At 41.3% G+C, this 23,856-nt stretch overlaps 1 protein-coding gene across 1 annotated transcript in view; it reads right to left on the bottom strand.

The window, feature by feature from the left end:
* The window catches only part of NTNG1 (netrin G1), a 320,710-nt gene extending 300,728 nt beyond the window's left edge, over positions 1-19,982 (bottom strand). The window contains exon 1 of the mRNA XM_044302426.1: positions 19,752-19,982. Within this exon, the coding sequence (XP_044158361.1) occupies positions 19,752-19,982 (231 nt within the window). The remainder of the gene's footprint in view (positions 1-19,751) is intronic.
* Positions 19,983-23,856: the final 3,874 nt, after the last annotated feature.

Raw genomic sequence — 23,856 nt, 5'->3', positions numbered from 1 at the left:
TTTCAGTTCCTTTTGGGTTTGTCTGTTGTAAACTACAACAGGATATGGACAGCTACAGAGAATATAGCTAGTGCTAAGAGTTCCTGCACTGCCTAAGAATGCATGTTCCTCCACAGCCATGTCTATGATACATGGGTGGACTTAGAAGTTTGATGAAGGTCTTATTTACGAACAGACTATTCCTGAAATGTGAGTATATCACTTTTGAAATATGTTCATTCACAATGAATTGCTGTTATTTATTGAACTACGGTGTAAATGCAAGTATATATATACCGTTTATGTTGTGTTGTATTTTTAGGGATTTTTTTCCCCGCACTGTCTGTGCAATTTATACTTATTGACTGGCCATTAGAGATGAGTGAAGTTTTCTACGAACTTCTCCAAGAAATTTGCTTCACTAGGAATTAATTTGTCACGAAGCATGTTAAATCAAGTCTATCCCGGCCTGCAGTTAAACTTCATGGTGAATGTATCTTGGTGTACATCACTGTGCATTGCAGCAATACGTATAGCTAGTCCTTTCTGGTAGCAAATTATCAGAATGAGCAATTATATAAACGTGCCTATATATTAGACCGCCTGTTGACCCTGAGTCTGATGCACAGTAAGTCTATGTATAACAGAACAGAGTAAGTATTAATGATGCAGCAAGTTAAGTAGATAAACACACCTATATCTTAGACCGCCTGCTGACAATGTGTCTGACACGCAGTAACTCTATGTATAACAGAACAGATTAATTATTAATGGAACAGCAGATGAACTAGGTACACAGGCCAATGTATTAGACCGGCTGTTGAGACTAACTCTGATGCACAGTCAGTATATGTATAACAGAACAGATTAAGTATAAATGGCGAAGCAGATGAACTATTTCAACGTACCTATATATTAGACCTATCTAGCCCTATATATTAGACCTAGCTAGTTACTGTCCTTTAGAATGAGCAATTATATAAACGCGCCTATATATTAGACCACTTGTTGACATTTAGTCTGATGCACAGTAAGTATATGTATAACAAAACAGAATAATGGTGCAGAAGGTGAACTAGATACAAGCACCTGTATATTAGACCACCTGATGACAATGAGTGTGATGCATAGTAAGTCTTTGTATAACAGAACATATTAAAAAAGAATGGAACAGCAGTTGAACAAGATGCACAGGACAATTATATTGAGCCTGCACTGTTTCTGCAGGGTCCCTGTAGTCTCCCTATGCTCTCCCTACAGTGTCTAAAAACTCTCACTACGATCTCCTTACACTGTCCCTGAACTGTCCCTACACTCTCCCTATCCAATATTCTACAATTAAAAGCTTCCTAAAACACTGTCTCTAGCACCTACAACATCTCTCCCTATGCTCCGTTCACAGTGAAATGGCGGTTAATGCACGGGGTGCGGCTTTTATAGGGGTGCGACATCACAGGGGATGGCTATTTGCTGATTGGCTGGCTGCACATCATTATGGGTCATATCACATTCCCAGGTTTCATACTTTTGCTTTGTAATACATATAGCCTCTCCTTTAGGGAATAAACAATTTGTTACCATGAAGTGCAAGGAAATTCGTATTCGTAGTGAATCAAATTGTTCCTGAAATTCGGATAATTAGTTTGTTTCACTTTGATTCGCGCAACAATATTGCCCATAGTAGTTGATGGCAGGTGTACAACCCTTAGCCTGCTGGACCCAAAAGCATTGCTTGGATGACACAAGTTTACTCAAGTAAAACTGTTGAACTTTATCAAGTCTGGACTCTACTTACTCCACTAACTACAACTCCCATGTTGCTGCAAAGCCTAACTCCGAGGAGTGACATTTTCCAGGCAGGAGCACTGTGACACAAACTATTAGAGCCACAACATACCACTCGGCATTCCTAAACACTGGGACTCGATTGGCCCTGGGGGGCGAAATGCCGCACATTCACCCCTTAATAACTTGGGTGCACCACACTGGAGATCAAGACTGGAACTAGAGACGCCAATCTTGATAAATCTCCCCCAGTGTTTTGATACCATTGTGGAGAGTCTGGTGTGACTACATAAGGTGCCCCTGGGAACCTGCTGTTGGCATATGTAATTATGTAGCTATTAGGCCTTGGCATGCCTATAGGTGGCTGGAGGTCAGAATGATATCATCCATTGTGGGAGAGTCGGTGGGTTGGAGGACAGAGTGTAACAAGGTGCATGAGGAAACTATTTACTATGGGTGTTAACTGCAGTGAGGATCCAGAGGGCTGGAAATCACCATGGAGGAACAGATGCAGAACCCTAACTTTCTCTAATAGAGTGGTAAAAGAAGACTGTAAAAAAAATATGAGATAAAAAATGAAATTAGTAAACAAAGCCGTTAACGAGAATCCTATGCTGCATTTGTACACGGTATGACAGGGGTATTTTATAACTGTAATGAATGTGGCATGTCAGTTGTTTGTAAATGTATTTTCCTTACTGCCTTAGAGGTTTTAAAACAACATAACCAGGCAGATTCCACAGAGAAAGCAACCCTCTCATCACTGCATCATTGCTCATAAACTTCGACTTCCCATCTCTTCCTAATGCCAGATATCACCAGTCTGCTGCGTGGGTAATTAGCATTTATTTATAATGTGCCAACAATATCCGCAGTGCAGTACAATATGCAAAGCCCATCCAAAGAATAGATTAACTGTAATTAATGCACGGTTCTGATGTAACCCTGTCTCTGCCGGTGGACGTGCCAGACAAAAGATTTCTTAATTTAATTTAGATTGGCTGAGAAAAATATAGCTGCACTCAAGGTTTTCAATTTCTCCTTGCTCAGCATCCCTAGCCCTATAACCGCATGCTGCCTTCCGCTCATCCAGCCTCTGTCAGAGTCACTCTACTGAAAGCTGCAGATCAGCAGAGCAGTTTATTCGCAGTTGATCTGGCAATGCCACTAGGCAAAGTTACAGAGACCTTCTTCTCCTGGCTGGAATGAGAAAGTTGTACTGATGTGAGGCTTTGTAGAGACGACTCATTGTCTCCCTGGCACCAACAGCTCAATTTTCTTTTTTTCTAGAAGAAAATTATTTTTGGACATACAAATACATGTGTTCCCCCAGCAAGAATTGGGAAATAGAACTGATAATAATGTTCTGACTATTATACTTCATGATTGACAGAACCAGGTGAGATGATTATGTCACTACTAGCGATGATCGAGCATGCTCAGCCAAATACCTGTTCGGCTCGAGCATCTCGATGCTGGGCACATGGCGGTACTCAATAATCGAGCCTCCTCCTATAAAGCACCTGATGACACGTGTTCGGCTCAGTCTTAGTCAGGGTGAGGTGAGCATAGGAAGGGAAAGACAGTGTAGGGAATGTTATTGGAAGATTTGTATTACAGAATTTTTTCTGAGACCCAAAAGTCCTTTTAAGGACTATTGTTTGTGACAGCAGCAATATATGTTTGTAGCGCAGCCTGCACTAAATTGCTCAGTCTTAGGGCGAGCTGTGCATAGGAAGGGACAGAGTGTAGGGAGTGTTATTGGAAGATTTTTATTAGAAAAACTTTTCAGAGACCCAAAAGTCCTTTTAAGGACTATTGTGTGTGACAGCAGCAATATATATTTTTAGCGCATCCTGCGCTAAATAGCGTCTAATAGGCCGCGGCGGACAGTTAATCCGTGCCACATCTCCTGTGTGAAGTGTGCGCACCCCTAAAATATTAGTGACAACCAGTGCACTTTTTCCGTAGATGGTGTCCGCTGCAGACAGTTAAATTATCCATGCCACATTTCCTATGTAAAGTGTGCGCATCAAAAAAATATCTGTGACATCCAGTGTACTTTTTCAATAGACGGTGTCCGCTGCGGACAGTGAGATTAGCTGCACCACATCTCCAGTGTAAAGTGTGCGCATCCCAAAAATATCTGTGACATCCAGTGTACTTTTTCAATAGACAGTGTCTGCTGCGGACAGTGACATTAGCTGCACCACATCTCCAGTGTAAAGTGTGCACATCCAAAATATAATGTTTTACAGGGTCAGCTCACCAGTAGGCCCTCGTATATAATGTTTTACAGGGTCAGCTCACTGGCAGGCCCTCGCATATAATGTTTTATAGGGTCAGCTCACCAGCAGGCCCTCGTATATAATGTTTTACAGGGTCAGCTCACCAGCAGGCCCTCGTATATAATGTTTTACAGGGTCAGCTCACTGGCAGGCCCTCGCATATAATGTTTTATAGGGTCAGCTCACCAGCAGGCCCTCGTATATAATGTTTTACAGGGTCAGCTCACTAGCAGGCCCTTGCATATAATGTTTTATAGGGTCAGCTCACCAGCAGGCCCGCACCTAAAATCTTTTACAGGGTCAGCTCACCAGCAGGCCCTCACCTACAATCTTTTACAGTTTCAGCTCACCTGCAGGCCCTCACATATAATTTTTTAGAGGGTCAGCTTACCAGCAGGCCCTCGTATATAATGTTTTACAGGGTCAGCTCACTGGCAGGCCCTCGCATATAATGTTTTATAGGGTCAGCTCACCAGCAGGCCCTCGTATATAATGTTTTACAGGGTCAGCTCACTAGCAGGCCCTCGCATATAATGTTTTATAGGGTCAGCTCACCAGCAGGCCCTCGTATATAATGTTTTACAGGGTCAGCTCACTAGCAGGCCCTTGCATATAATGTTTTATAGGGTCAGCTCACCAGCAGGCCCGCACCTAAAATCTTTTACAGGGTCAGCTCACCAGCAGGCCCTCACCTACAATCTTTTACAGTTTCAGCTCACCTGCAGGCCCTCACATATAATTTTTTAGAGGGTCAGCTTACCAGCAGGCCCTCGCCTATAAGTCCAGTCTCACTATCCAAAAATCTGGTCAACACAATCCTCACCGCCGGGGTCACGTAACTAGTTATCACAGAGAAGTCTCGTACGTTATTGGAATTAACCAGACAAATCGCTCCACCAACTAAGAACGTCCATGCAGCACCACCCACAGAATCGAAAAGAACTATCAATCTGTCAATCCTTTCCGTGTCCGGGCCGGGTGAGGTTTCCTGTGTTGAGTCAAATTAAGCCACAGTCTCCACTCCTGGTGGTGCCCTTCTGTCAATTCCTTTAAGTTTCATTCAGCTTTGTAACCATACTCCCCCCGGAACCCAAAGACTTTGGTTTCCCGGAAGCTGCTCGGCAGGTCATGGGAATGACGTCGCCAGAATGCTGGTTGTCATCGCTTATGGTCAGAACTACGACGGTATCTGATCGTCTTCGAATCTCCGACTTTTGTTTTTGATTAATGAAAACATTCTTGGCAAATGCTTTTGCTTTGGTTCATCTTGCGCCGGTCCAAGAATTTTACCTCTAGCAGCGCAATACGGATGCCCCTGGTCGTCCCTCTTAATCATGACCCCAGTCCCGAAAACCAACAAAATAGAACCGGAGTCCTATTCCATTATTCCTAGCTGAAGTATTAAGGCAGCCCGGCCTGCTTTGAACACTTTACATTTTTTAAATGGTCAGCTAAGCAGCAGGCACTCAACCATAATGTTTTGGATGGTCAGCTCAGCAGCATCCCCTTGCATATAATTTTTTAGAGGGTCAGATCATCTGCAGGCCCTCGCATATAATGTTTTAGAGGATCAGCTCACCTGCAGGCCCTCACCTACAATCTTTTAGAGGGTCAGATCACCTGCAGGCCCTCACCTAATTATACCTAATAGGTAATTTGCACAGATGCTGCCTTGCTTGGGTGTGGTAGCCATAGCTGTTTCTTAGGCTCCCTCTCCGGAATCAAACCCAGATTCCCAGCTACCCATGGCCAATGTGGTTGGCGCTGAAAATAACATTGAAAGTTATTAGGGCAGACATCCGAATGGATCGTCACCATCACAGGGATGTGCGATTGGGCAGCAGGCCCTCGCCCATAATGTTTTAGATGGTCAGATCAGCAGGCCCTTGCTCCAAATGTTTTTGAGGTTCACCATAGGGCGTCAATCATAATTTTTCAAGAGTGTGTATGATGTCCTCCTTTATGTGTAACAAAAGGTGTATTGTAGTGCTGGTTCCTTGTAATTTTTGGCAGCCCTTTCAGTAAGTGCATAGGCTTTATGAGTGTAGGAGTCCCACTACCTGAACAATTGTACCGCTATCAGATAGGGCAACGTTAACATGGTGATAGATTCCCTTAAAATGGGTTTCTCACAATGCTCCACAGGTTAGGTGATAAATGTCACCAGGAAATTTTCCTGTAAGGTCTATGACCAATACGCCCCTGCTGAGACCCCCACAATTTCTAGAATAGATATCATGATGCTCTCATTCCTTCCTTTTAAAAAGTGGCTACTGCAGGGGGAAATATAGGATTAAAGGGTTTATCCCAAGACTGACGTAAAAAATGAAAATCAGACATCATACAGTACAGGACAATACCTGTCTAACAAAGCAAGAACCAGCCCTGTACCTCACAGGGATCCTGAGCTCTTCCCATAAATTGTTCCAATTGCTTTTCCTCAGGCTGGCAGCTCCACAGGGGTAGGTCCTTTTTGCTTCTGCGCCATTCAGCTGTCACAGCTTCTAACAGTAGATAGGGTTGGAGGCAGTTTAAGGATGGAATTGAGCATGTGCGACCTCTCAGTAGGCGGATGTGCACATTACTACACAGATTAAACACCAGAGGGCACCATTATAATGAAGTAAAGTGAATATCTCACAACTGGAGCATTTTGTAACAGAAAGGAAATTATAAAGGTAACTACAGTAGTTTTGCATACTGAATTATGCTAAAATAAAATTAAATGGTGGCATAACCCTTAAAGTGGTAGCCATTTAAATGAATGGCATGCCATGTAATGCATTGATGTGTCACATTCTCTTGAGTGCATCTCTGTTTAGGATACCATATGCCATACGTCCTCGCAGCAACAGAATAATATTTTAAAAAATGGCATAAAAGAAAAATTTAGAGATGACATTTACAGCAGCCACATGGACTATAGAACTATGTAGGGTGAAGACAACTCATTTGGAGGAGGTGTGGAAATGCTATGTGACCTATGCAGAGGTCAGTGTGCAGTTAAGCTACCGCCCTCACAAATTGTGAATAGATGATCTTGTGTTATCTATATGTGTGTTAACTTTCATTGTAATCCTGCCTGTGATGTTAATAAGGTGACTGCTGAAAAGTGTTCTCTACAGAACAGAAATTATCAGCCTATAATGAGGTGCCGTACTAGTGAGAAAAATACAAGATTTAAGAAATATTTAAATATTTTATAGACAGTGAAGATTTAACATTTTAAAAATTATCCAGTTTAAAAATGCCTAAAATTAATAGTTAATATGAAACTTTATTTAAACAGAATTACTTTTTAAATAAAACATTCCTCTTAAAGGTGTTGTTCAACCTTTTTTTTTTTTTTTTTTCCCGCAGCCAGTAATTGTAATAAAAAAATAAAAAATTGCATATTTAGTGATTTTATCTCCTGCTGCTTTCAGTGTTGCCCCTCCAATCTTCCTCAAGGGGCTTTTTTATTTATTTATTTGGAAGCATGGATGACTTGCCTATATATTCTGTGTGACAACTGCAGCCAATCACTGGCCTCAGCAGCAATTGCCATATACTGCCGTGGCCAGTGATTGGGTGCAGAGTAGTCTGGGGTATGTGAGCATGTCGTCACTGCAGTCAAGAAGACGACGTGGGTAAGTACTGTCTACATTCTTTAATTATTTTATAAAAATTTCTGGCTGGGAATTTTTTTTTTTTTTAATAAGTGGCATAACCATATTAAGAGTTTTCTGGAAAATTGCAGAATTCATTTATAAAATAAAATAGTGGAAAGGCAATAGACGCTGCTGCTGATACACAGCATTGTGTGCCACTGTTATATTCCTATAACTTCACTCTGCAACAATTACATTAAACTTCTTCTGGGACAACTAGTGAATGCACTGAATATTGATGGCCTTCATCTCTGCAAAAGAAAGGAAAACCGAACAAGTCAACATCCTGGTACCATCTATCAATGCCACAGGGGGTAATTAACTAGGAAATACTCCTCAAATTGTGAAATGCGTTAGCCGCCCATTAACAGGATCATTAGGTTTCCTTCATCAGCAATTTGAATGATGTAGCTGTTTGTTAAATATTAGATTCTGGTCACCACCACATGTACTTAAAATAGCTTCACTACTGTACCTTTCCTTCCTCGAAGGCAAGTAATGGTATGCTACACCGAGCCTATTATTTTCCAATGTGACATTTCTTGAGATATTTCCCACAGCATTAATATTTTGCACCTAGAAAATTATGCCTCTGCTCAATTTGCAAGGATATGGAGGATGTGCTGAAAATACTGCCCGCTATTATCTCATTTTTTATCTATTACTTATTGGAAGAAGCAACGGGAATTTATTAGCTTCAATTAAATGGTTTGACTGAGCAGCTCACCGGGAAGTGAAGACAGGTCTACAGAGCCAAACTGTACCAATCCATGTCAGAACCAGCATTAGGGCTCATGCATATGGCAGAGCTGTATGCAAACAGCATGCCTGGCAATTTCTAGAGATTGTATGGCTTCTCAGGACAGAGCTGAAAGTACAAGATTCGCTGGGTGCGGTATGAAGATATTCTGACCCAAAATAATTATTTCTGAAGTGTGATGGAACATGCCATATGGAACACGTCAGAAAAAGCAATGTTTGGCTTTTTTCAAGTTGGGGGTATGCAGTGGTACAATACAGGCACACACTTTTATAGTCTTACTGTGGAAACAAAAACTGTCATTGTTGCCCTGATCCAGTCCTGTCTTGATTACTGTAACCCAGTGGTGTAACTAGAAATCACTGGGCCCCACAGCAGATTTTTAAATGCCACCCCAGAAACTTCTTTGCAAGACCCTCCTACCATACAACTATACTCCTGAGGCTAGTCAAGATCGCTCTCTCAGACTAGGTCTGGCAGCCGCTCCGTCTGTTTCCTACAGTGTCACTGTATATAATGTCATTGTATAATACTGTTGAGGGGGCACTGACAATAAAATCTTTTTGTCCTCATCCTGGGTGGGCCCCTTCTGAGTTTGGGCTCCAAAGCAGTCACACCCCTGCTGTAACCCATTATTAATTGGTTTCCCCCTCTCCAATCCATCCTGCAGGCAGCAGCCAGACTCATCCATCTGCCTATCCACTACTCTTATGCCTCCACCATGTGCCAGTTGTTGCACTGGTTGCTCATACAGCACAAGATTCAATTTAAACTTCCCACTCTAATCCACAAAGTTCTCCATAGTGCTGCACTCCCTACATCTCCTCCATTCTCTCCATCCACCACCCTACCCGTGCTCTATGCTCTGCAAATGGTTTACGACTGAGATTCTCTATAATCCGAAGCTCTTCACTCCCATCCCCAAACCATCTCAGGAGCTGCACCAGTTCTCTGAAATGCCCTACCCCAAGCAATTAGGTTAACTCCCAACATCCACAGTTTTAGGTGCTCCCTAAAAAACACATCTTTTTAGAGTGGCCTAACACATGCCCTGATCTGACTCTTCTCCATTCACCTCCTTCATCATCTACTGAACCTGATCCATTATCAAACACTATCCACCATACCCTAAGATATTGGCTGGTGACTGGCTCATGCAGATTCATATCTACTCCCTATTTTGTTAGGATGGCCGGACCATTGTACAATACAAGCATTTTTTACCTTTTGTGTCACCCCTATGTCCTAATAGACTCTTGCAAGCAGGGCCCTCACCCCTCTTTTCTTAATTGTTGATTTTTTTGTTACTATGAAATTTAGGATTTTGTTGTACATTAACCCTCTGATTGTAAAGCGCTGCGGAACATGTTGGCAATTATAGACATATAGATTATTATTATTATTATTAATGTTGTATAATGCCTCCTTTAAACAAGTTTGTAATCTGCTTGTTCCCATCCCATGCATTCACAAAGTCTGATTCCTTCATTGACTATAGGATTCCATTAATAATATTCTACATTAAGATCCCACTTTAACAAGAACTTTCAGAAATGATGGAAGTTATTATAGGGATTTATTATCCCAGGCAGGGTCATACAGAACACTTCAGACTAAATAAGTAACTGAAGATGATATAACCACAAGTTGGTATGGGCATGGCCTGTGTGCGGATATCGGTCTTCACTGGACAGGTCTTGGTTGGCAAAGCCTATCCCTTTAAGTACAATTTACTGTATTGCTTCACAGAACAAAAACGCTAGAACTAGTTGATGTGTCTAATGAGCATTGTGGGAGGGCATAGGCAAGCCAGTAATGATGCAGAAGTGGTAATGATACCATTAGGTATTCCTTCATTGAAGTACCGAAAATGTTTACAGGAATTGCTTGCTGTAATGAGAACGAAAAGTACATATCATCCTCCCCATCCCAAATCCATATATATTATATATAACGCAGTTGGATTTCATTTTTCAACCAATATCAGGATGGCTAATATAATGCAACGTGACAACGTGTCAGAACAGGGAGAGAATGTATCTCCTGCTCTCACCGAACAGTGTCATTATGGGTAATTGAATATCCAGCTGTCTCGGCTGTCAGCCTCAGATTAGTTTATATCTGAGCGAGATATATTGCAGATTAGTTACATTACAACCATTCTCCAGGGGTCGGACAAACGCATTAGGGGCTTCTCAGTTTGCAAAAATACTAAACAAACAGCATGGCACCTCTGCTAGAATATTACCGAATTTCAGGAAATCTACAGGTTTGCAAATCCCTCGCTATTTAACGATACAATCAGCAAACTGTTTCCACGTTTAGAAACTGATGGGTTTGACAGCATATCTACATATCCTAAATATTAACCGCGCGACAACAGAGTTAGGTAAAAATAAGCAACATTTCCAGGCAGGTGCAGCGTATTGAGTGTCAGTTAACCCTTTCGGCCCCAGAGGTTTGGGTTTGCGTCTACGTTTTTCACTCCCTGCCATTCTGGGGCCATAACATTTTTATTTTTCTGTTCACATAGCCATATGAGGGCTTGTTTTTGCAGGACAAGTTGCACTTTCTAATTCCTCCGTTTAATATTGCATACGACATGGTGGGGAGCTAGAAAAAAAAATCTAAATGGGGTGAAATTGTAAAAAAGCAACTCCACAGTAGTTTTATGGGTTTTGTTTTTACGGCGTTCCTTTTACGGTAAAACTGACCAGTTACTTTCACTCTCCAGGTCAGTATGATTATAGTGATACCACATATGTATATTTTTTTGTGTTTTTATGTCCTGTTTTATCCATTTTGCCGTTTTCCGTATGGAATAAATATATTTATATTTTAATAGTAAGGGTGTTTTGCACACGGTGATGCCCATGATGTGTATTTTTTATTTTTTATATTTTTATTTTTGTGGAAAAGGAATTCACATTTGACCATGGCAGCTGAAGGGTTACATGTCTGCGACCAGCATTACTGCCGGTAACAGACATTAGGCTCAGGTGTCTGCTGTATGAAACATGTACATATATAAGAACAAAAATAGTTCCAATACGTATGGCAATGGTATGTCGCAGCGATTCCCAAATGTGAAGTGGCTACAGGTCACAGTTCAGCATCCGGTTTTCTTTGGCTCAGTGACCGCCGATCACTATTCTACAGCCTCCTGCAAACAGCACCCCCCGAACTGCTCCAGAGTGGTGGTGAAGGAGGATGAAAAGGAAGAAAGCCGTGGAGTTTACATGATGTGCCTATATACCAAGCTGCGCTTGAGCCCTGGTTTGGTGGCAGTGGGACCTGATAATTTGCTTGTGTCTTAAGTATTGGATGTTCCGAGATTGAAGAGGTGTAACCTTCTGGATAGGGAACGCGCGGCCCCTTAAAAATGAAACATGTACATGTATAGCGCTGGTCGGGGCGGGATTAAAGTGTACTATTCCCTTTTTAAAGGGGTTGTGTGGTGGCATAATATAAAAAGGGTTGTGCAGTGCTACGATATTGCTGATCTATCTTCAGGATGGTTCATATATATCAGACTGGCGGGGGTCTGACTCCTGGCACCCCTGCCCATTAGATTTTTGAAGAGGTAGTGTTGCTCATGTCAGTGCTTCTTCCTCCTCAAAGTGACCTGCATGTCATCTCCTCTATAGAGGCGGCGAAGCGGAATTACAACTGTACGTCCCATTCAAGTGAATGGGAAGGGGCCGTTGTAATTACTTTAAATCGCCACTGCAAAGATGTGCACAGATAATTTTGAAGAGGAATTAGTGCCGCTACCTCTTCAAACAGTTAATTGGCGGGGGTGCCAAAGTCAAACCCTCATCGATCTGAAATTGAGGATAGTTCGCCAATATTGTACCAGAGCACAACCCCTTTAACTGCATTGTTGCTACATAGGAGACAGCCTGCAGTTACACACTGAAGAGGACGCTGCTCTCACACGATCAAGTAAATGATTGGGGTGGAGGGGCTGGGAGTTGGACCACCTCCAATCCGATATTGAAGACCTTTCCTGAGGATAGGTCATCAATATTATGCCACTGCACAAGCTCTTTAAGAACAGCGCGGTGTGGGGACAGATCCAATTTCCAATTATCCCAAGCAGCACAAAAAATATGGTACCATTTGGCTAACAGCCGACGAGCGATATATAAAAATCAAGGGCATAGAGGTTTATAGGGCAGAATATTCTACCAGGTAATGCAAGATAAAATAAAAGGGAATCTGAAAAGAAGCAACTACTCATAAAAACTTGTAGTGTCAAGGAAAGGTTCTGCCTTCTCAAGGTCTTCACTGATCATCTGGATCATCAGTGTCATAAACGGTGCAGTAGCAGTAAACGGGAAAAACTGGACCAGCCACAACCTTCTTAGATCTGAGAGTTCACATCAAATAAATGATGTTTTTTAATCTCATACATATTATCCATTGGATGAAGAGGTTTCCACCTCAAAATGTCTTATGTATGAGATTTAATAAAGGATACAGTCCTCTGTATTCATGAGAGGAGCACCATCGGCTCCCCCTGTCTCCCTCACTTGTCTCGTGCAGTGATTGATGGCTGTCATAGATCTGCCTGTACACATGCAGCCCATCCATCACTGCTGAGAGGGCCAGGGGAAGGCGGGTAACTCAGTCATGATTAAAGTGGGCTCATATATTTTTTTTTTATGCCATTTGGGCTAATGTATAAAATTACAAGTTTTATTGAATCTTTTCCCACAAAATTATATATCACTCTGCTCAGCTCTATAACATGCTGCCTGCAGATTGGAATGCATTTCATGGTGACAGATTCCCTTTAACCCATTAATGTATAATCAGGTACATGTAGATGATTGGCGTTAGGGGATTTTATGGAGCCTGCTCATGTGCTGAGCTTGGTGCTGGATGACTCTGATTCTTGCCATTTAACCCCTCAGATGTTGCTGTCAATAGCAACCGCTGCATCTATGGGCTCAGACAGAGGGAGGTGGCTCCCTCTGTTCTCTGATGTCAGCCCTCACAACAAAATTTCGGGGGCTCCAAACAGTTTCTACGACAGCCTTGTGAAGTCTCCCAGTAATGCCATAGTATGCTGCCTGAAAAGCAGTGCCCGAGGCATGGCCTGACAGGCAGGCAGTGAGAATGCTATAGGCTGCAATGGTATTCTATTGAAGTTTATGGGACAAGCGATCAGAAGATTGCTTATTCAAGTCTCCCAAGGGGACTAAAAAGTGCAGTATTTTTTTTTAATGAAAATACAAATCTTAAACATTCAGATCACCCAATTTCCCAATTTTTCCAATAATACAACTCCATCATCCTATTAACATGAATGGGAAGGAGCAGTTGAAGTTACACTCTGTTTCACTGAAGTGAATGGGATGGAGGAGCTGTAATTACATCTGCTTGCCACTGCAATGTGAGCTGGTAAACAGTGAGGAGAAGGCAGTGCTTGCACAAGCGCAGCGTTTTCTTCAAATGGCTGATCGGGAAGTTGGACCCCCACCAATGTAACTTTAATGACCTTTCCTACAGATATGTCATCAACATTGGAAAAGCGGAAAACTCCTTTAATAGTGAGGTGGAACTACTTCAAAGTGCAAGTTCATCTGTTGGTGAATGCAATAGCAATAGCATCAATGAAGGCATTCAACAAAGGATGACCCTTAAATTGTTGAGTGTAGGGTTCTTACTAGTGTTGAGCGATTTGCTGTGAAACCGAATTTCCTCATCATACTTACCTCATTCGTTTGAGCGTGACGAGCCGGCCGCCTACATCTTGACTGAAGATCTTGCAAGAAATCCCGGACATGGTGACGTATGACGGGAGAGGTGATGATGAGATTTCACGCTAGATCCTCAATCAAGATGGCGACATCCGTTACTTAATTATTCATTTTTTTATTTTACACTGTATTATTGCTGTCAGATGCCGCAATCAGCTATGAACACGGCATCTGAGGGGTAGAATGACAAGGGGCGGCGCAATCGCCGCTCCTTGTCATTGCACCCACTACTTACAAAGAAATGCTATTCGCCACGAAGCAATTTTTTTTTTTACATTTGGGCAAAGCAGCTGAATTGAATTTTTCAATACTTTGCTCATCACTAGTTCTTACAATAAATGACAAACTACAACCCTGTGAAGAAAACAAAGAATATTCTAAATTCTTCATACCGGTTGCGCTTTAGCTCAGTATCTTAGTAACAGCAGACTGTAATACTCAGTATTGCGTGCTGGAATTTAAAAAGAATGCTGTATGCAATAATCCTATGGAGCCTTCCTTATGTTCTTCTTAGTCTTCATTAAACTCACACCTGCTCTTAAATCGTCAGCTCCCGGAGAGAATGGAATCACAAAGACCATGTGTTGTGTGGCACATATTGGCAATAAAATAAGAAATCCTGAACAGAAGATCTCCAGCTTTCTAGGATGTCCATAAACATGTAATGGAAGCCTGTAGGCACCTAAGTACTAACAGCTACTGAACACAAGACAAAGTACCCGGGAAGTGGCACTTTAGCTTCCAGTTATCTCAGTGTGGACGCCTCGTTACTCCTCTGCACACAATGTACAGATGTTAGAGTGATGAATTGTGCCGAGTTAGCAGCTGTAATACAGGCGCGCTCGCCAACCAAGCGTATCCACACTATGTCAGGAGAGAAAATTGGCACCTGCATCTTAGCTGCACATTGGGATGTGTAAATGAATGCAGGCTTGGCTACAGTTGAGGTTAACTCTTTGTTCATGGTGGCAGAACTTGTTATGGGTGATGGACAGTTACCAGTCGCTTTGCCAGCATTAGCGTCCACACGGAACAGAACTGCTGCAGATTTTACCTGCAGGCTTCCACGCAGAATACAGAAGCAGGAGAGTGGGCAACATTTTACAAATCAGTTTTAAAATGAACAGGATGAGAATTTTATTGTAGATTTTCAATAAAGTCAATCCATGGCAAAATTCACATGCAGATTTTGCTGCAGATTTGCATCTGAAAAAAAAACTGCAGTTTATGGACCGACCCTGAGGGTACGGCCACCAGGTCCGATTTCCTGGTTCAGTTTTAGAAGCAAAACCAGGAGTGAATTCAAAAAAGAGGAGAAGCCATACTGTGTCTGTCCTTTAGGGTCTATTCACATGTCCGTGTGTGTTTTGTGGACCCACGGATCCGCAAAACATGGACACCAGCAATGTGCGGCGTTCCGCATTTTGCGGACCGCACATCGCCGGCACTTACAGAAAATGACTAATCTTGTCCACAAGTGCGGGTCCGCATTTCCAGATCCGGGGAGCACATCGTGCGGCCCCATAGAAATGAATGGGTCTGCAATTCTGAAATGCGGACGTGTGAATGGACCCTTATAAGTTCTCTCCTTTTATGATCTACTCCTGATTTTGGCTTCCAAAACCGTATCAGGAAATCTGACCATGTGTTCGTACCCTTAGGTCTCTTTCACTCGAGCCATATGGATCGTGTCAGGATCTGTTCAGGGAAAAAGTTATGGTTTTGCTCACAAGTTCAATCAGTTTTGTATGTGATTTCCTTCAGTATTTCCATTTTTTCCACCCGGATTGCATGCATTTTTCATGAGCATGAAGAAAAACTGAAGAAAAGCAACCTCCATCCCCTAGCAACCATCAGTAAAAATGCTTTGCCTTCCGTTTTTTACACAAGCTCCATTTACTTCTATGGAGCCAGGGCTACGTGAAAAACGCACAATAAAAGGACACGCTGCGATTTTTCCTGAATGTAAAGATGATGTGTGAAAAACGCTGCTCATGTGCACAGACCCATTGAAACAAATGTGTCAGGATTCAGTCCAGATGCTATTATGTGTTCACTATATGCGTCGTATCTGGGTGAAAACTCACTCATGTGAAATTAGCCAAAGGGATTTCCATGGAATTAACCCTATGGATTGCAAAGGGTATAGATTATTGGCTGGATATCTAAATTGTGATAAACCCTCAGCTCAGGAAAGCGAGAACAGGTTTCAGCTTTTGTACAAACACATTTAGTTCAGAGTTTAGGGTATTTAGGGTAGGCACGAGAACGGAGGGTTTCCACCATTAGGAAATTCCTCCGGGCTTTAGGGGTGAGCAATAGGGTGTATCTAGGGAAAGATACCCCCACCCATTGAATACTCCCCCAACTCTGCCTAACTACCTTCCCCTATGGTGTTTATCGTATCTATGTTCTTCGTCACTGACTGGGATTTGTATTTCTATGTATATGACCTGATCGATAGGTCTTTTTAGAGGATTATAATAAATATCAAAATTTTAGGGTCTTTTTCTTGATTTTGTTTAGTGTTGCTTAATAATAGAACCTATGTTGATCTGGCTGTAGAATCACTTTGTCTGTTTTTTCCAAACACATTTAGTTCCACTGATTTGATAAGAATCTTGAAATATAATAGCGTTCTGCTCTGCTGTGGTATTGGTTTTTAATCATCTAATGTGACTACCATGCAAATACTGTAGGGACTCCTTGGATAGTGTGGGGGGCTCCATGTGGTGCCCCCAGAATTTATCAGGTTTCTCTGAAGGCAATTATAGGACACAGCTGTCCTGTTCTCTGCTAAAGGGTCATACAGTGAGGATTAGCAGAGGACAATGCGCACCCTTTATCTGTTCGGTAGAATCGGCCCTGAAGACACACGATCCTGATGAAGGTTTCAGGGAACTGATAAGGCATAGACTCCGTCTTCATACTCGTTGTCCCAATCTGATGGAGGATCTTTTTCTATCACATAACAATGAATCATTACATGACTAGTAATTATTATCTGCTTTATAGATCCATCCTAAACATGCTGCTGATATATATTCATGCTGAGAGCTACATTGAACATGCTGATTAGTCATGCAGATCCGAGATACTTTAGATTTCAGTATATGGAGTAGTTCCCTCTGTTCATTGGTCCATGTACAAAAGTACGGCTCTAGCATGGCAATTATCAAAATGAATGCATTAAAGAAGGTTTCCACTTTTATATAAATTAGACTTCTATAGTACAACAGCTCTTTGCTGTCAGTGAATGGAAACACTCTCTTTAAATCCATGGGCCTTAAGCTCTCCCCTTGACATGGCTCATTTACCTACGTAAACGTGTTAGGTAATAAAGATTGCTACAAGTATATGTGTGGCAACGACCTGATCATTTTCTTTTTCTCACTGAAAGGTTATTAATATGAACTTTATTATCAGCTCTTCATACACTGATTTCCAGCATTTGTGATTAAAGAGGACCTGTCACCCCTCCAGATATGTCTGTTTTACTAGCTACCTGCACCCCCCATGTAATAACAATTCTGGAGCATCTAGTCTTATGTCTCTATGTTGTGCCATTCCTTTATTATTTCAACTAGAAGTTATGAATGAATTGCTAGCAGTCTGCAGTAAGGGTACAGAGGGGAGGTAACCAGTTGGGGGAGGGGGCTGTATCTGCACAGTCTCACTCTATCCAATCAGTGCTGCCATTGTCGGTCTGTGCAGATACACCCCCCCCCCCCCAACTGGTTACCTCCCCTCTGTACCCTTACTGCAGACTGCTGACAATTCATTCATAACTTCTAGTTGAAATAATAAAGGAATGGGACAAAACACTTATTGTATACATTTTGTAACACACTCATTTGGTGTTTCATTCTTCTTCTTCTTTGTTTTCCGAAAAATACAGTCTAAAAAGGGAAATGCTAAAAATGGTCTTCTTTCAAGACAGCACTAATCCAATTGTGAGGTGAACAGTTTAGTATTTTAAAAGAGAATGGTTGTAATGGATCCATTGCCTTTTAAAGGGCATCTGTCAGCAGTTTTGCACCTGTGACACTGGCTGACCTGTTACATGTGCACTTGGCAGCGGAAGACATCTGTGTTGGTCCCATGTTCATATGTGCCCGCATTACTGAGAAAAATAATGTTTTAATATATAACAGAGCCTCCAGGAGCAATGGGGGCGTTGTCATTACACCTAGAGGCTCTGCTCTCTCTGCAACTGCTTTTTCACTGTTTACAGGGCTAAACAGTGAAAACACCTGTACCTGTCAATCAAAGTGGAGAGGACACTACAGTCACGGAGAGAGCTGAGCCTCTAGGTGTAACGGCAATAAAAAAAGAAATCCTGAACAGAAGATCTCCAGCACATATATTAAAAGAACATGCAGGCACATATAAACATGGGACCAACACAGATGCCTTCAGCTGCCAAGCGCACATGCAACAGGTCAGCCAGTGTCATAGGTACAAAATCTGCTGACAGATGCTCTTTAAAATATACCCTTATCATGAAGTCCAAATCTGAAGTCATCATCCTATAGAGCAGAAGGAGCTGAGCAGATTGATTGATTCTGTGCTCAGGAGTCCAGTGGGCGGTACTGACAGAGCATATATTTAAACCAATAGGTGACAGGTAATACTAAATCCTCTCCGATAACACTATATATCGATCTTCTCAGCATTTCTTGCTCTATAACATGCCGCCTGCAGTTTCATGATGATTGATTCACTTTAAATAGGGTTGTTGGCCAGATGGTCCATATAAACCAAAAGGCATAAGAGCACTCAGGGATTACCCGACCGGGCAATAGTCAAGGAATGCTGATTATAAACCACACTTTCTCCATCTCTTCTATAGAAACAATATATTGCTGAAAGTAGCAAATGTTCTATGTACATTAGTTGCTAGGAATAGTAACAGTCTTCACTAAATATAGGGCATCCTATATGGATCCAGATAATTGGTTATTCCACTATAATAACAGTGTGGTTTCCTATAGAAGAAAAGTAGGTTAGAAGTTACGGCACAAGTTATATCAGGATGTACAGCATTACAGTCGCTTGATAATATTTAGTTCACTTCCCCATAACTGCTCACTTAATTAAAATTGTATGCCTCTTCATAAAGACACAGTATCTCCTACAGCTTGAGATTTTGCTTATATAATGGTTTCTCTGACTGCTGCTCATGATGATTAACCCATATAAAGTAAACTCTCTCTATAATTTATTCATAGTCTAATGTATCAGTTTCTAGACATAATACCTTCCTAATCCATTGGTGCATATTTTATATGTTGCTTGTTAAATATTCCAAGGACACATTTTCCCTCAGCAATTGAATACAGTTTTCCCTTTAAACTTCTCTCTATATTTCTATAACAAAGTCTCCTTTATCCAAGTGATGAAATATAATGTCAACTACCCATTGTCTCTGCTGACCCTTATACACATAGATCATCTTTAATGGACCCTCAGACCACCATACAGGTGCTGATAAATGCATTGTATACTTTATGTCTCTTACCGTTGCACAGAAGGGCTCTGGAGGGTCTCCACAGGTACTGTTTGGAGGATCAAGCCTAATTTTCAGATATTGTGTCATGTCCTTAGATTCTGGTTGACAAGCCATATATTCCCACACTATGCCTTCGTCCGATTTTGTCTGCGTCTTGCACATATCGTAGTGTCCATGCTGCATTGCTATGGAGAACGCCACCCATAGGGTGTTGAGATTGAGCACCAGGAACAGGTACATACCGGATAATTTCTGTCTTAGCTTGACAATAGTAGCAACTCCAAGATATTTCGTTGTTACAGTTCAAAACTGATGATTATAGGTGTGAAATAAAGTCCAGGGTATGGATAGAAATCCAACATCCTTTGCTCAACAAGCAATTTCTATTGAATATATTTCCTTGGCCTTATTTCATCAGACCAGCTTATAAAAATGGAAGATGCTTCAAAGGTCTTCACCGTGGTTGACGGAGATTAAACATTTATGAAACACAACAATTTAGGCTAATGATCATGAAGATTTACAGTAGGTTCCTCTGGTATAATTTTTCATAACAAATGTCCTTCTAGTTTTTGATGTCTGGAAATCAGTTCTCAGAAAAATAAAACTGACAAAACAGGGACGTTTTATGCTGCAGAGAAGATAAAGCAAAGTGCATCCTTTATCTGAGGTTAGGACTGTGTTGAGACAAGATAATCTTAGTGCTTGATATGAATCAATCTTCTACCTTTTGGCTTTTCCAACCTAGAAGAGGGAAACAAAAATATGAGGTTTGAGTTTATTGTCTGAAAAATCAATAATTTTCTGTAAAAGCACATAGCTTGGCATTTGATGAATCTTATCAAAAAGGGTTCCAGATTCAATGAGAGATTCTTGTGGTTTTTACTACGTTTGAGAAACAATTTGTGGATTAAAAAGTACAAGTATTATGATCTCAAATACCTGGTCCTGTTCTAAATCTCATGTCAGCAATGGAGGTTTTAGGGAAATACAAATACTGTAGGTCAATATCAAAATAATCCAACTGCTTTACAATTTTCATGACCAAGAACTCCTACTCCTTTTTACTATGTGATAGGATAAAAAATGTTTGCATCGTCAGGATAGTTTTGTGGAGAGTTTTTTTATTTTTTATTGGCACACAGCTGGTCTCGAAGGTCTCAATATGACACTAGAACATCTCAAGCTAATACTGTTGTCTCTTTAATTTTTTTTAGTACTGAGATCTAAATTCTTCTCCAAAAATGTATTACATAGGAGAACTTGTCAGGATAAAACATGTGAAAAGTGAATTAGGAAATGGGACAAGCACCTTGTGACTCATGACTATAGGTGATTGTAGATTAGTATGGGGCACCGGCTAGATGGCCTGACACTCAAAAAATATGATACAAATTCTAAACCAATACTAAATGTATGGAAATTTCCAGAGGTTAAAACAAAAAACTTTCACGGTATTTGCTTCAGAATATAAAATGTTTTCTGTTTATATTGATCTTGATTAACTCAAAAGTTGGAGAAACAGCATACAGGACTTCCTGCTTTACCGATGATTAGAGATGAGCGAATAGATTCTAAAGTAATCAAATTTGTAACTCGTTTCTTCAGAAATTCACATTCTATCAATTCGGATCGATTGCTTAAAATGGAGTCCAGAAGACAGTGAAGATGGCACCACCAATGGCTGGTTACTACCCAGTGCTGCCACTTTGACATTACTAATACTGTCTTGGCATTAAAGAGATTGAAAGGGGTTGGATATAGTACTAGAGTGTATACACAACTATTTAGGGCTATGGGAGAACTTTCAATTCTGTCCAAATTTATTTGGACAAATTAAATCTGATGATCAATTTGCAAGAATCAAAAAACAAATTCAAGAAATTAGCTCATCTTTACTGGTGATTTATACTAATACTATAAATACTATACTTTATCATTATATGTGTTAGTATACTTTACAACATAAAGATCATGTTTTCACTCTTCAGGCATTAATTCAGTCAAAAAGACCCTGCACAGTGCAGGGAATTGGAGGGGCCAGGAACGTAGCTGTAGGCATGCAGAGATGCTATAAAATGACATGTGAATGTTGGGGTCCCTGTTACAGATTTTGCATTGGGGGCCCAGTCCTCTAAGTATTAAGTGATTTATTGGGATATTAATCAATCTTCTGCTCTATGAAAGCTTAATATTCTGAACAAAGAGCATATTTGCATACTCAATAAGTCTAGGACCTACTATAACATTAAACATCTTTATCAAGATTTTCTGTAAGTTACTGTAAGTAGAAAGGTTACAGTTTATCTAGATTTATTACAAGGCTGAGCTAGGTGCACCATGAAGACAGCAGCTAAAACAATTACTGAGCGATTATTAAATTCCCAAAATATCTCACTGCTGTAAAGATAAACGGTACTTTCACACTAGCGTTATTCTTCTCCGGCATTGAGTTCGGTCCTAAGGGCTCAATACCGGAAAAGAACTGATCAGTTTTATCCCCATGCATTCTGTATGGAGAGAAATCCGTTCAGGATGCATCAGGATGTCTTTTCGGGATGGAGATAATAGCGCAGCATGCTGTGGCATTATCTCCGTTCAAAATTCCGGAACACTTGCCGGAAAGCCGGATCCGTCATTTTCTCCCATTGACATGCATTAATGCCGGATCTGGGCCCGAGTGTTCTGGCAAAACTGATCAGGCATTGTGGTCTGAAAAAAATAAATGCCGGATCCGTCTTTCCTGTTGACACCAGAGAGACGGATCCGGCATTTCAATGCATTTGTCATACAGATCAGTCTGACAAACGCCATCAGTTTGCATATGTTTTGATGGATCCGGCAGGCAGTTCCGGCGCCAGAACTGGCTGATGGAATCCTCTGCCGCAAGTGTGAAAGTAGCCTAAGAAAATTCTCCTGGAGAGTCACTCAGCTTTTAACAGAATAAGCCAACTCCTTCCTCTGACTTGAATGATTCATGCCTTTAGGCCATGTGGGTATATTTGACATAAGCAAATCTGTTGTAGATTTTTTTCAGATAATCCATGGCAGGAATCCATATGTGAAACTTGGATTTCTGAGGTGGATTGGCTGGCAGAATCGTCTTCATTTGGTTCCATTGTTCCAGGCAGAATTTATTAGTAAAATCTGTGCTAATTCACAGAATCGTGTAGTGCTGCAATTGCATCAAAGTTACAATATTATATTGAGTTCCAATATTTCTATAACTAGCAATGCCACACATACCGGTAACCTGTGCTGCATGTGATGGGCTGAAAGATCCAGGCAATTACTGGTAAAACACCTCTTCACATTGGCGACAAGTAGCGCCAATCGACTGACTAGTAGTGCATGTCTGCGGTAGAGTGCATGCTCTCTAACTGTTCCACATGTACTGTTCCGCTGTTTAAGTGTGTCACGTACTGCTTTCTACCTGTCCTACATATAGTATATATTCTGCTCTCTACCTGTACTACATGTACTGCCCTGTCCTATCCCGGTATTACATGTACCGTACTGCCCTATACCTGTATCACATGAAGTGTATTGATCTCTAATAGCAGTATATAGTATGCAGTACACTTCTGTCTACCTGTACATGTACTGAACTATTCTCTACCTGAGCCACATACGTGTGCTGCTTGTATTGCACTGCTCTTTACATGTGCTACATGTAATGTATGACTGTCTAATTATGCTACATGTACTGTACTACTATCTCTATTGCATGTACTGTATTGCCCTTGACTTGGACAACATCTGTTGTTTTGACACCTACCGGTGGTACATGTAGTATACTGCTGCGTATCTGTAGTACAGTTACTTGTAAGAGGGTCAGAAACGTATGGATGTGGCTTATAACCATTCTACAATACCCAATTCATGGAAAAGACCATGACTCATGCAGACATGGCAAAGTGAATATCTGGGAATTTCATATTGATGACCTATCCTCAGATCTGCAGGGGTTGGACAATTAGGTCTCTTCCTTGGCCAGTGACGTCACTGTAGATCGCTCATGTGACCTTCAAATGAATGGGACCAAGCACAGCTGCTATACAATGGTGAGCTGTGAGGAGGTTGCAGTGCTCACCGAACCTCCATTGTGCGCCAC

Source organism: Bufo gargarizans, chromosome 7 (genome assembly GCF_014858855.1).
Source record: "Bufo gargarizans isolate SCDJY-AF-19 chromosome 7, ASM1485885v1, whole genome shotgun sequence".
In the NCBI taxonomy this organism is placed as follows: Eukaryota; Metazoa; Chordata; class Amphibia; order Anura; family Bufonidae; genus Bufo; species Bufo gargarizans.
The sequence above is the reverse complement of the archived record's forward strand: the minus strand, read 5'-3'. Positions and strand labels throughout refer to the sequence as shown.